Source organism: Saccostrea echinata, unplaced genomic scaffold, assembly GCF_033153115.1.
Source record: "Saccostrea echinata isolate AGI-Se365-2 ecotype Australia unplaced genomic scaffold, CSIRO_AGI_Sech_v1 ptg000001l, whole genome shotgun sequence".
Taxonomy (NCBI): Eukaryota; Metazoa; Mollusca; class Bivalvia; order Ostreida; family Ostreidae; genus Saccostrea; species Saccostrea echinata.
In genome coordinates, this window is record NW_026889750.1 from 17,341,000 (window position 1) to 17,355,934 (window position 14,935).

The 14,935-nt window shown below is 33.9% G+C and overlaps 1 protein-coding gene across 2 annotated transcripts; it reads left to right on the top strand.

The window, feature by feature from the left end:
* Nucleotides 1-1,266: 1,266 nt before the first annotated feature.
* Nucleotides 1,267-6,923, top strand: LOC133186009 (ATP synthase lipid-binding protein, mitochondrial-like). Of its 2 annotated transcripts, none has more exons than XM_061321294.1 (5): nucleotides 1,267-1,331; nucleotides 1,485-1,585; nucleotides 2,628-2,690; nucleotides 3,129-3,225; nucleotides 6,627-6,923. In XM_061321294.1, exons 2-5 carry the CDS (start codon nucleotides 1,544-1,546, stop codon nucleotides 6,788-6,790), a joined length of 366 nt encoding a protein of 121 aa, XP_061177278.1. In that variant the 5' UTR covers nucleotides 1,267-1,331; nucleotides 1,485-1,543; the 3' UTR covers nucleotides 6,791-6,923. The 2 variants fall into 2 exon arrangements, with proteins under 2 accessions (XP_061177278.1, XP_061177284.1); XM_061321300.1 differs by having other exon boundaries at nucleotides 1,281-1,331; nucleotides 1,503-1,585.
* Nucleotides 6,924-14,935: the final 8,012 nt, after the last annotated feature.

Here is a 14,935-nt window from a genome sequence, read left to right on the forward strand (position 1 = left end):
TGTGAAATTTAACAATGACTATCAAACAAATGAAATATTCAAAAATTATTCAAAACCTCCTGTCTTTCCCTTTAAAGAAAAAAATATTGCTAAATTTAATAAATTTGTTTGCTCTATTAAATTTGTTATTATTCGGATACATGTAAAGACAGGTCATCTCTACCTTAAACATTAAAAATGTAAATAAAAGCATTGAATTCTTATTTTTTAGATGTGGTCGGTCCTATAACAGCACCTGGCCGTGCCGAAAAATTGAATACCGCGCATTAGCGCGGTATGATAATTTGTCGGCACGGACAGGTGCTGTTATAGGACCGACGACATCCAAAACATAAGAATTCAATGCTTTTGTTTACATTCTCTAATTTTTTCTCTTCATAATTGATAATTTTGTTAAACTTTATTGTGAATTAAGCGCCTTTCAGAACTGATTTGCTAAATAGACGTAAGAGCCATTGTGACGTGGAAGGCCACATAGCGAAAATGAATAGGCTATTGCAATGAAAAAAAATGACAAATTAATTTTAAACGTACAATTGTTATATTTTTACAATAATTTAATTGGGTAATTGTTTTTAATTAAATTGAGCCTAAAGATTATACATTTTGGTGTTCTTAGAGTAGTGAAAATACGTATAGTTACCTTTTATCAAATCCCCCTTTCCTCCTTCCGTAATTCCTTGCTCCACCTCTCAGTTTCAAAACTATTTCCTTTTATTCCTAAGTATCCCCTTTCTCTCCTTTTATTCACCCCATCTCCTTTTTCCATATACTCTCCCTTTCCTCTGATATACTGGATCAAGGCCGTTTATAATAATGTTAGTATATATATTTATGTCCCTGTCTGGATTATCAATCTGTGTTATGAGCACATTTCAGTATTCTCAGTACTTTGATTCTAGAATATATATGAAATATATATGACATTCCGTTGTGTGTTGTTAAAAACATGTAGTTAATGATATGAAATATAAATAAAACTTTAGAGAGAGTTGAGATACAATTAGGCAATTTAAGCTAGAAATAATCTAAAACCCGTCTTTAATCACAGCAAAGAAACTACTTGACACTGGGGTGAAACATCCGCGTTTGGTTTTAGGCACAGTTCACAAGGTAAAATGAATAGTCTTTCGCAAGAAGTAGTCTTAGAATCTTATATATACTGAAATTATTTTGAACCTTAACATGAATAGAAAAATGCCCAAATTATGAAGCTTTATTTCTCTCTAATTAATTTGGGTGTATATAATGTCATCCCATCCCTGACCATTTGGAACCTCTTCCGTTCGGCGACACATGCGTACAGGACGTGGAAGATAGGCGTCAAGAGGGTAAGAGTATATTCAAGGGCGAATCCAATCAGAGGTATATCTTGTGAAGTTAACTCTCATCTGCACATCTAGTGTTAAGCACGTAAACAGATTTGTGATATTTTCTTGAAATCCGTGTTTCATTCATTCATCCTGCCATTGGATTTTTTTCAGGATTTTCTCTGAATTCAGTCGGTACCGATCCAAGTAGATCTATTTTCCTACCTGTCAAAATGTACAGTGCAAGACTAGTTACATGCAGTGCTAGGTGCATGGTAAGTGCATTTTCTATATTTCTGCAATTGGTAAATACCGTTTCCACAAGAAGTCATTTCTCTTGCTTTATCGGTTAACCTTGACAACCCGGCTAACAAAATGAAAGAAGAATGTGACAGTAGACCATGGAATTATTGAATATCATTATTAGTAAGGAATTTGAAGAGAAAAAGAGTTCAACAGTATCGGAGGAAAAGTATTAATAATGATTGCTTTGGGAATGACAAGTTTTGATTTCCAGTAAATGTATAGAAAAAGAAGACCTCTAAAGGTCATTTAAATGACATTTCTGAGCCGGTATCCGAATCTTGTTAACAGTTCGACAATAATAGATACAGAGAAAAATTATAGCTTTTCTTATTTTAAACAGAACGATGTTTGTATTTTGCAAAAATAGTTTGACTCTGTCTCAGATATACGAGACCATAACATGACAAAAACAATCAGGGATGACTTTGTCTTCTTAACTGCAAGGTTGCCTGATGTTTTTATGCACCTGCCATGTAATGGGCGGGATGTAATGCTACTCCTTTCTGTCCATCATTGAGCTCATTTTTATTATGTCTCTTTAAATTTAAATTTATGACTTACAGACGAAGTTATAAGTTAAAGTTTTGTGTTGATTGACTTATTTGGGGAATTACTTTATTGCTTTGCCTGTAAGTGATCAGCATTTTTCTTGCAGGTCAAGTATCTTGTGGTATAGACAACTGATTCCAGAAAACAATTATTGTATTGTGTATGAAAAATAAGAATGATTCAATAGTACAAACAGATTATGATAGTTAAGCATTATAACAGATCATCAGATGAACTGATGAAGGTCAAAGAATTTTTATTTTTAATGAAAGGGTAGAGCTTGCCATTTCAACTATAAAGGCATAGCTGAGTTAAAAAGCAAATTGAGGACTAAAATTCATGCTGTACTGACACATTCCAGTTCTGCACCTGAGCAGGTGCAATGCAATGCACTATATTCCAAACAAACAAATATTGGTCAAGATTGTCACAGGTATTCTTATTATTTTGTTATATTTTCAGAGAAGTGTGACACGCCAAGTAGCAAGACCTTTGAACAATGCAGTGGTAGCTCAGAGATGCGAGGTAAAACTTCATATTTGATCGTCAGAGAGATTGGTGTCTTTCTGAATACCAGCAATTTGTAAATGGTATATGTCTAGAAGAATACAAACAAATACTGAAATTAGAATGCTGATATTTTAACTTGTAGTTTATATTCACATTGTTCATACGAAATTTTGTCAAAAAAAAAGTTAAAGATTGTTATTAAACGTACAAGGGGAAAAAAGGAATTTAGGAGAGTATTTTATGGATAACTGTTAGCTGATATTGTTAAAAAAAATCTTAATTTAATTTTTCCTTGTATACTTTTGTAACCCTGTGTTATGATGTATTTTATAGAAATCCTTTTTGTTTTACAATATGTGAGGTGACAAAGCTCACAATTTTATTTAAAAGTCACAGTAGATTTTGTTGTTCTTGAGGGTCCTGTTGGAGTAGATTCTGCATTTACTCTTTTAGGCAAGATCTTTCAGGACAACTGCAGCTCAACAAGACATTGATCAGGCTGCCAAATACATAGGTGCTGGGGCTGCAGCAGTTGGAGCAGCTGGATCTGGTAAGTGTGGAGCGAATACAGGTGACTCTTGATGGCTTCAACTTTGATCTCGAGAAGCGAGTCTTCCCGATATGATTTAAGCAGATTTACTCTTGGTTTCTCGAACTATGAATCTCGAAAAGCCCTTGATCTCAAGAAGACAAAGTCCTGTAATGTAAATTTTCTATTGTTATTTACCTTCGATAACTTGAATTTATTTGTACAAGTACCTTATTAGCACCTTTACTTTACATACCTTGCTTAGATGAGTGACCCTTGTGTCATGGATGTCACAGCACTTATCAAACAATTTTCACCTGCTCTTAAGATTATTAATACCAACTGTTTGAAGAGTTCAGGAGAAGTGATGATGAAGTAAAATTAATTACACAATGGGACACCAGTTTTGTTTTTGTTTTTTTTGTTTTTTGTTGGTGACTGCCCGTGGTGATTGACACATGTAAATACAACAAACGAAAATGAATGTGCCCCTGTCTATGTAACTAATATTCATATATATTGACACTTTATTCTTTTAAATATTTATGGAATATTCTTTAACTGTATTGATAATTAAATAGTACGAATGGTAATTACTAATACACTTTTGTAATTTTCTTGCAAAAAAATCAATATGATGCCCTTGTAAAAGGATAAATGAATAGAATGACAATATTTTTATTTATGAGTATTCCAGAACTAATTCAAAGGAATATTGTTATAAAAGTACATGTGTATAATTTTAGCACTATTGTGAATGAGAATCAATAAGTTCCAATTAGACTGTCACCAAGTTTAAAACCAGTCAAGTAACATGTAAATTTCCAGACTCTATTGGACTGACAAATAGATTTTTTCAAGCTCTTGCTCACACTTGCCCACAGGCAAATCCTTGGTAAAAAAAAAAATTAGTTGTTCTACCTGTATTTTTACTTGTCCTGCCATAAACTATGAAAAAGCAACAAAACATAGTTCTGGCAATTCTTTTATTTTTGTTCTATATCATGTTCATCATATGGTAATGAATGAGAATTCAATTCAGAAAAGTTTGCATCCCGGATAGAATGCATTATTTTGGACGGTGACAACAGTTGAAAACTCCTTGCAGTAGACACTGTACATTCATAACTTTCTCGATATAGTTGTACTTTACCCATGGCCTTAATTCTTGAGTTTTGTCTAAAATAATTGTTTCCGTTTTATTTTCTCATACTTGTATATTCCTAGAATGGTTTCTTGGTTCTTTGGCTGATATTGCTATTGACCTTGCTGTTATCATCAGCTTCTCATTGCTTCATTTTGTATTCAGTTAAACTTTATTCATCTTTGTCACTTTTAATTAATGCAAACACTCAATAACCCACAGTTAAACTGTTTTGCATATGTTTAGACAAACAAAGGAAGATAACTCTCAATACAAAATAATTTTAATTTTAGTCCAGACTTATTTAAAAAACAAAAAAAAAATATATTGGGTTTTTTTTCTTGAAGTCAATTGCCCACAGACAAGTGCTCATTGAAAATTCACTTGCCCACCCTAAAATTCACTAGCCCCAGGTGTCAGGAAATGGGATTTGTCAGTCCCTGAAAGTTGAATTGATCAAAGTTATGCCTTGATATATACTTCGAGTTGTCTCGAGTCACCTGTAATTCAACTATTTTTAGCTCACCTGAGCCGAAGGCTCAAGTGAGCTTTTCTGATCACATTTTGTCCGTCGTCCGTCCGTCCGTCTGTCTTTCCGTCCGTCTGTAAACTTTTCACATTTTTGACTTCTTCTCAAGAACCACTGGGCCAATTTTGACCAAACTTGGTACAAAGCATCCTTGGGTGAAGGGGAATTTAAATTGTTAAGATGAAGGGCCAAGTCCCCTCACAAGGGGAGATAATCAAGAGAAGACAAAAATAGGGTGGGGTCATTAAAAAATCTTCTTCTCAAGAACCACAGGGCCAGTAAAGCTGAAACTTATATGGAAGCATCCTGGGATAGTGTAGATTCTAAATTGTTCAAATCATGACCCCCGGGGGTAGGGCGGGGCCACAATGTGGAATAAATGTTTTACATAGAAATATATAGGAAAAATCTTTAAAAATCTTCTTCTCAAGAACCACTAGGCCAGAAAAGCTGAAACTTATGTGGAAGCATCCTGGGATAGTGTAGATTCTAAATTGTAAAAATCCTGACCTCCGGGGGTAGGGCGGGGCCACAATAGGAAATCCAAGTTTTACATTGAAATATATAGGAAAAATCTTTAAAAATCTTCTTCTCAAGAACCACTGGACCAGAAAAGCTGAAACTTATGTGGAAGCATCCTGGGGTAGTGTAGATTCTAAATTGTTCAAATCATGACCCCCGGGGGTAGGGCGGGGCCACAATAGGGAATCCAAGTTTTACATTGAAATATATAGAAAAAATCTTTAAAAATCTTTTTCTCAAGAACCACTGGACCAGAAAAGCTGAAACTTATGTGGAAGCATCCTGGGGTAGTGTAGATTCTAAATTGTTCAAATCATGACCCCCGGGGGTAGGGCGGGGCCACAATAGGGAATCCAAGTTTTACATTGAAATATATAGGAAAAATCTTTAAAAATCTTCTTCTCAAGAACCACTGGACCAGAAAAACTGAAACTTATGTGGAAGCATCCTGGGGTAGTGTAGATTCTAAATTGCTCAAATCATGGCCCCTGGGGGGAGGGTGGGGCCACAATAGGTATTACAAGGGGGGAGTCTGGTAATGAACAGCATGGCCAAAGTTACTCAGGTGAGCGATGTGGCCCATGGGCCTCTTGTTTTTATTCATGTAGACATTATGATAATGTCATGAGGAAGGAAAATCAAATGTGAATGTTTAGCTAAAAATACCCTCAATATAGCATTTCAAATTTGTTGATAATTACAAGGCTACTCATTGTCAAGTTAATTTGGAAACAACTAAGTATAGTGTAGATTTAAATTGAGATCACTGTTAATTTGGAAACAACTAAGTATTATGTAGATTTAAATTGAGATCACTGTTCCTAATCAAAGAGGGAACAACTGGATAAGAGTTTTAGGTAAATACAGATATTATTTAGAAATATCTTATATATAGGTAATACATGATGAAAAAAAAATTCTTTCCAAAAAATTTCAGTTTATTGTCAAATGTGTAGAGAATTAGGGAAAATTTGGCAAATGAGGCAACTAGATTATCATGTTTTAGAAATATATTTACAGGATTTTTTTATTCATCTTGATTTAGAATTTATATTGCAGTGCATATTTAAATTTACTTTAAATCATGGAACATGTGAAGAAACAAGGTCACAGTACATGTATTATAGGGTGATGTATATTAAAAGATTTTCTCCAAAATCAATTCAGGCTTTTTCTTTCCTCATATAATAAATGTAGTCCTTTTATTTTTTATTTTTTTTTTTTCAGGGTCTGGTATTGGCACAGTGTTTGGCAGTTTGATTATAGGCTACGCCAGGAATCCATCTCTAAAAAATAATTTATTTACATATGCTGTACTAGGATTTGCCTTGTCAGAAGCTATGGGTCTATTTTGTTTCCTGTTGGCAGCTGGTATTTTGTTTGCGTTCTAATTTACAAAGTTTTTGAGTGAACTTCAGAAAAAAAAAGCAACAAAGAATTTGTTTTACTGACAAAAAGACTATTAAACTAGACCAAGTTTGTGAATATTGGATGTACTGACCTGAAATAAAGGAAAAAAAGGAATTTATTTATTTATTTTTCTTTTTACTTTATACCCTTTTAGGATTTGGAAGGAAGTTTTAACAAGGTATTGTATGTTTATGCCATGTGTGACAGGGGGTTTCCTAGCTTGTTTTGGGTCCAGTTACAGGACCCATTCCAAATCCAAAAATCACCCCATTGTTTCCCAAGGTTAATTCTTTTTTTATCAAGGTACTTAAAAGTATTATTAAAGAGTTTCAGAAAGAAAGGAAAACATGACCTCTGTGTGGTATGGTGGGGCCACAATAGGTGATCAAAGTTATACAGAGGAATGTACAGGAAAAATCTAGTGACAGGGATGTGGATTGTGGCCAAAAATCCAAGGAAATCTGATGAAGGAAATGCATTATATTTGCATGAATGTTTACTTATGGAAATAGATATAGAAAAGAGGCATCACTCTTTAAATCCATCCAGCGGTTTGCTGAGATAATTGGAAGAAATTGCCCATCTTTCATGATAACTTAACATTTTTAGCTCACCTCAGCTGAAGGCTCAAGTGAGCATTTCAGAAGGCATTTTGTCCAGCGTCCATCTCAGTTTGTGAACTTTTTACATTTTCAACTCAAGAACCACTGATCAAAGTTTTACATAGTATATATGTAGGAAAAAATGTAATTTATATAAATTAGTGAAAAATTAAGGGCATCTTTTAAAAATCTTCTCAAGAACCACTAGCCCAGAAAAGATGAAATTATGAGGAGCCATCCTCGAGTAGTGTAGATTCAAGTTCAAATCTTGAGACCCCCCCCCTCCAGGAGTAGGGTGGTGCCACAGTAGGCAGTGAAATTTTTACATAGGAGTATATTTGGGAAAACCTTAAAATTCTTCTCAAGAACCAAAGACTAGAAGAGTTGAAACTTAAAACTTCATTAAATTGTGTGCATAGAGTAAAATCAATTTTCAAATAATGACCCCCAAGGGTTGGGTTGGGACACAGTGGGGGATCAAAGGAATATATAGGAAAATACTTCTGAAGAAAAACGGCAAAGGCATGATTAGTAATGCTGATATGGAAGCATTCTCAAATCGTAACCCCAGGGATAGGATGGGGCCACAATAGGCAATCAAAGTTTTACATAAGGAATATACATGCACAGGAAAAAAATCTTTTCAAGAACTACCTGAACAGAATAGTCAATAAACTGAAGTGAAAGATTCATTAAATAGTGTAGATTCAAGTTTGTTCAAATCATGACCCACAGGGTTAGGATGGGTGGTCAAAGGGTGCAAATTAGGATTATACAGGGGAAATCTGATGAAGAAGGGCAGCAAAGGCATTAGTCGTATATAATTTAAGAGATGAATTTAATTTTTAAGAATTCATGAGGACAAGAACTACGACGCTTCATGCCGGCATATTTCATGAAGCATGTTAGCGCTTCATGATAAATAGATTCTCAAAAATTTAAATTCATGTCTTACATTTACATTATTTTTATGATGACGTGCCCACATATTTTTGTCATTTAACGATCATTTTTGACAAAAAAAAATTTTTTTTGACTTCAGTCACATCACAATGGATATATTCTTATACTCATCCCACACCATCATACAAATCTCTTAGAGAAAATTTACCACAGAAATTTCAACAAAATTGAAATTTCCTCTTTTTATCAAGGGGAAATAACTCTTCAATAACGTTTAAGATGCAAAATGGACGGCTACTTATGTGAATTTGGTTCATTTCACTTTCATCATTATCTAGTTATGCATATTTAACTGGTTTAAAATAATTCAAAATTGCTCGATATGCATTCATTATACATTGAATACCTTAAAGCAATATGAGCAGCAACTTTGATGTCCGAAATTTTTTTGCAATGCTGTAATTAACTACCGGTATTTCAATGACAGAAGAAAACAAGGTATATAAACTTCTATTGTTTATATTTCCAATGGAACAACTATTCAGAAGCTTTGATTGAAGCAAATTTACATTATTGTCGTCCTGTACAATATTGATGTCTTGTATAATACTATACGTTGTACTTTCTTCTGGAAAAAATTAATACTTTATATCAGTCTAATTGATCATTAAGGTTTATATTACATACAGATTTATCATAACAGCACATTTTAACAGCAAAATAAAATTCTCAAAAATGCAGCTCATATTGCTTCAAGGAAAAATATTTAGAAATGGAAATATATTGATATGGAAGCATTCTCAGATAGTGTAGATTCAACTTTGTTCAAATCATGGGCCCTAGAAAAAGGTAGAACACAACAGATGGTCAGTATTACATAGGAATATATAAGGAAAAAATCTGATGATGAACTGTAGAGCCGTAGTGACTCAGGTGAGCATTGTGACCCACGGGCCTCTTGATTTAATCATACTGTAATTTCACAAATTATTTTTTCACATACCGGTAGATGATATCAATTTGTGTTATTATGGAATTGTTAGCTTTTTAAAATAACAGTGAATACAGAGTAAAGGAAAGGAAAAAAAAAACATTTTTATTCTTTAATGTAGCAAAATGTGTAATGATAAGAGTTATGCCCCTTTCTATAGTAAATGATGTTTTTCTCTCTTCTGATTTTGGTCCATTTTTACCACACATATTTTGTGAGGTATAGAGTTTATTTATAAATAATTTCTGTTGCAATTATAATTCTATATTAAACAAGATGCGTTTGCGAAAAAACTGATGCCCCCGTATGGCAGCTTATGGCGAATGTTAAAGTTTCTCAAATGCAAGTCAAACTCCAGGCCAAGAGATCAAAAATGTTGGTACCCAATGAAAGGTCTTGTCTCGAGGAATATACCTGTGAAATTTGAAAGCCCTAGCTCCAACTGTCTAAAAGTTATAGCGAATGTGAAAGGTTTTTAAAAGTAAGTAAAATGTCAAGGTCAAAAGGTCAAAGTTGTTGGTATCCAAAGGAAGGTTTTGTCACAAGGAATACACATGTGAAGATTGAAACCCCAAGAACCAACTGTTGAAAAGTTATGGCCAAGGTAAAAGTCTCATAAAATTTTGCAAAAGTGGGTCAAACTCCAAGGTCAAAAGGTCAAATACAATGTATGATGGTACCCAAAGAAAGATCTTGTCACAAGGAATACACATGTGAAATATGAAAGTCATAGCTCCAACCAATCAAAAGTTATGGGCAAGGTTAAAGGTTTTGCGGACAAAACAGATAGACAGACGGACAGGGCAAAAACTATATAACCTCGAATCTTCGATACGGGGGCATAAAAATAGTTTTGTTTTACAATAAGTGAATTTGAACATACATTATGCTAAAAATTAGACCTCACACTTTCATAATTTTATAAATTAAATTGGGAAAAATAATAGTTACTTCACTTACTCGGAGGACAACATATAGTGTTCTATGCATTCCAATTTTGACTATGGCACAACAAACCAAATTCGATGCGTATTGTATAATACCTGTATTTGAAATGTACTTTGAAGTGTTCAATATGATATGGGTTAAAGTCAGACGACACGTTCCTCAATAATATATAATTTTTCCCAAAATTTGTCAGTGAAGAATTGCTACTTTAAATAGCAAGTTTTCTCACAAAAAATGAGGTGCCTTACCAGGTATATGTGCAAGATACCAGAGGATTGTGTTTCTTATACATGTATTATACAATGGAAATTGTTATCATCACCAATATCTCAATTGTTCGTGTATTTATCTTTTAATTAACACATGTTGAAAACACTCTAGAAATCCCAGGATAACGATAATTCTGATTAATTTCTTGTATATTACGAAGAAATAGAAAGCAGATAATTGAGGAACGTGTCATCAAACCTTATGTGATAGGTAACACCATTCTGAGTTAACTTTCAGTAATTTATCACATCAATTTTAGACTTGCCTGGTTCATTTTACTTCACCCAAAAAGGTAATTTTGCTCAGTTTAGATGGGTCTGATCTAAATATATTTATTACATAACCTTGACTGGAGTAATACATTTAACCTGAGCGAGTTTTACTTCGGAAATTAAAAGATAATTCTAACATCAGTTACCTGTCCTGCTTTCAAACTTGTTTTTCCTCTGGGCACATTAGGCAAACATAGACAGACCGCATTAAATAAAAAACAGAAGAAAAGTTAAATGTCTTCTTGTTTTAAAACTTAAAAGGGACTAGAAATATGTCTATAGAACATGAATGTCCCACCCAAGGTTCATTGGTAATGCAATATGAAAATTTGTATTAGTGAATTAAGTTTGATAAATGTCTTGAATATAGTTCCTTATTAATTGAGTTTTATACACAATAAATACTAGTAGTAAAGTCAAAGATGATTATGAAGGTCAAGGGAAAAAAAAATGTGGATGCAGTTGATAAATTCTCACCAGTGATGTATCAATGCTGCCACTGCAGAAGCTTAGTAATACATAAAAATATCTTGAATAATTTCTTTGTAACTAAGCTAAATGCAGAACAAAGAAAATTTCCGTGATGTTACTATTCTATAAGTTTTACAGATAATCCGTTTCCTCGCAGATGGCCCTCGTCTGATAGAGTCTCTATCATTTTTACAAACAAACGCACGACTCGGTTTTGACATATTATCTCTTCCTCAAGCATTTTTTCCCAAGTACAACACAAAATTGTATCGTTAGTTGCTGTTCGATGACGTTTATTTTTTTGTCATTTTCAATGAGGACTACCTATCTTCTGGAATGGGTTTCTTTGCAACGAAACAAAATATTGTCATACTTTGAAATATGAAAATCAAAAGATGTAACAATTCTTAATCTGAATTTCTAGGATTTTTTTTCTCTCTCTCTTCTTTTCTTAATTTCTTTCTTTTTTGTTTTGTTTTTTTACTATTTTACAGAGACCTGACTACAAACATTATTTATATAGAGTACTGTTTGTGAATTACTAATTTTTTACCTGCTCTGCAAGCCCATTAATTTTCGCAGTTTTTCTGAATCGGACGGCCGGCTGGCTCGACGGCTTTCACCGACCGTGCGCCGAGCTGGTCGAGGTAAGATTGAAATATATCGCGATAATTTTGAAATTTTTAATACACATCATTTAAATTTATTCTTTAAACATGTCCACCAAAACATGGATATAATATGATGTTAAGTAATAAAAAGTTATGACAGAAGTCCGCGAACTTTCCGTACAACCCTTGTATGTTAACATATGTCATGTTAAGAAATTAACGAAAACTTGGAAGTGAATATCGCATATTATTGCAGGATGTTGATGAAATTGAAATGACTGAAATTGTGCTATCTTCTGTAAGTCGTACCTTTGTTATTTAATACATCAAAATGTAAGCCAAAATCTGCAAGTTAAGAATTAGTTTCATATTTGGATGTTTCATTCGTGAAAGACATTGATGGCAAACTTATAAGTAGACTCTCTGACAACTGGATGATTTCAACTTTTCTATCATCAATCTTCTAGGAAGCAATATAATACATGTACCATTATCACCTGCGTATAGTGTTTCTGTCTTCCAATTGATAAGGTACGCAAGATCATATTCTACGTAGAAACATTTTCTAAACCGAGACAGGCTACAGACAAATAAGTTGACGATAGAATGATCTCAACAATCTCGTTAAAGCCAATACTATTATATAATTTTGCAAATTCTAAGGTCGATACAATGGCCTTGTTTGCAAAAAAACAACCTATCCTTAGGTCGCATGTTGACTGACATTTTTGTTTTGAAAGCTGTTGGGTCATTTTATTTTCATACTGAATTGATTATTCCGTTAAAGGCTCACGGTGTGATTGGTCAACAGGGGATGCTTGAACTCATCCATGGCACCTAGCTGATCCACCTCTGATGTTTTCAGGGATTTCCGTGTTTGCTCTGCTCTCGATTTGAATTGTTTAATATTATTGGATTTCTGAGCCTGATTACTGTTTGTTATCTACACATTTCATTATGTAAAAGCTTACCGACATAGTGTATAGATTCAGTTGGTTTACATCATATATACGGAATAAGTACAGGTGTCGCTCAGGCTAGAATGCACCTGTTTTCTACCCTGAAGTTTCCAATTGTATAATAATACATTTAATAATAGTACATGGTGGTATTTGTACCCACTTGAAAATAAATATAAATGTTAGGAAGACGGCAAATCTGTGTCGTGTCACTATGTCATGTGAACCTCAGATATCGAAATCTACTTGTACGCCCTCTCAGAATTTCCATCATGCTCGACATGTTTGTCGCGACTGGGGCTTGAACAATTATGTTTTAAAGTGTTTTGTTAGTCCAGTCATCGTCTCAAGCCACGGTCCGGAGTCCACATATAGCTCTCCAGAATGGGAGAGGATCCTATATTTTAGCCTTGGTTAGCGACGGTGGTTCACAGGATACAGCTGGGACTGACACTGACATCTGACAACTGTACAATATCATATTCATCCATATTTTAAAAAAAAATCTACTTATTAATCAATTTTTACCATGTATGATATTGAAATTGTCTTTCCTCCGACATATTTTACATGCAGAGATGTATGCCCAAAATCCAGAATGTACAACACTTGAACCTTGTCTCTAGAATACTCCATGTTCAAAGGCTTGTGTCCGGGCTTTATACATTTTTGGAGTAGTTCTGAATTGCCTTCACCATCTTCTTTATCGATCCTAGGTTACATCTTTTATGTTTTTTACATGCACACGTGCTTTGCATTTTATTACATTATAATATTAAACCTTGAAGCAGTTTCTATCCCAAAACGTTTACACTGGTATATGTATAATAATACCTTACAGCACAAAATAAATTTGAGTTACATGTATTAACAAATAAAAATTAAACACCAATCTAGGCTCAGTTCTCTGCGGCATTAGCTCGAAACCAATTGTGTATTTAGGAAGGTAGAACAGACACAGTTTTGAAACAAGATGTGTTTGTGAAACATTGATACTCAGTACCCCCGTATGACAACTTATAACGAAGGTTAAACTTTCTCAAATGAAAATCAAATATGTTGGTACCCAAAGTAAGGTCTTGTCCAAAGGAATATACCTGTGAAATGTGAAAGTCCTAGCAGCAACCATTGAAAAGATATGGAAAGGTTAAGGTTTTTTAAAAGTAAGTCAACATCAAGGTCAAATGGTCAAAATTAATGGTGCCCAAGGAAGGGCCTTCTCACAGGAAATACACATGTGAAATATGGAAGCCCTAGCACCAATCCTTCAAAAGATATGGCCAAGGTTTAAGTTTTTCAAAAGTAGGTCAAACTCCTAGGTCAAGGTCAAAGTTGTTGGTATCTAAAGGAAGGTCTTGTCACATAGATTACACATGTGAAGTATGAAAGCCCTAGCATCTACTGTTCAAAAGTTATGGCCAAGAGTTGAGTAAAATTTTGCAAAACTCAAGGTCAAGGTCAAAAAGTCAAAGTTGATGGTACCCAAAGAGGTCTTGTCACAATGAATACACATGTGAAATATGAAAGCTATAGCTCCGACCAATCAAAAGTTGTGAGCAATGTTAAAGTTTTTGCGGACAAACAGACAAATAGATAAACAGACGGTCCGACAGGGCAAAAACTATATACCACCGAATCTTTGATACGGGGGCACAAAAAAGGAAAATTTTCCCAAGCACGAAAATCCTATTTCTTAAAGGTGCAGTTGGAGGTGTTATTAAAGTCCTACTATTTCTGGGGTTGGGTGTGTGTAAACTCCTAGCTACGTCTATGACAAGAATATTTTAAAAATATTTTAACATGGGAGAATTTGCTTATGCTCCTACAAAAAGTGGGGTGGGGGAGCAACCAGTCTTTCTATGAACATTTCATACAAATTAAAGAACTACGTACAATAACTCTCGATTCCCGCCTACATTTTACACATTTAATTCAATTTTGTCCGCTTTTTTACATGCAACGCAGGGTTCATTAGTAATTGATTAATAATTCTAGTACCAATGTCAATTTAGTTAATTGCTTTTAATGATAACTTTTGTTACAAGGGGTAGACACTTTTATGCACCATTGAAATTAATGCAAATACATAAACAAAAATA

Coding starts and splice junctions, on each gene's coding strand:
- LOC133186009 (XM_061321294.1), top strand. CDS start 1,544: ATGTACAGTGCAAGACTAGTTACATGCAGTGCTAGGTGCATG. Junction 1,586..2,627: donor CATGCAGTGCTAGGTGCATG/GTAAGTGCATTT, acceptor TTATATTTTCAG/AGAAGTGTGACACGCCAAGT. Junction 2,691..3,128: donor TGGTAGCTCAGAGATGCGAG/GTAAAACTTCAT, acceptor TTACTCTTTTAG/GCAAGATCTTTCAGGACAAC.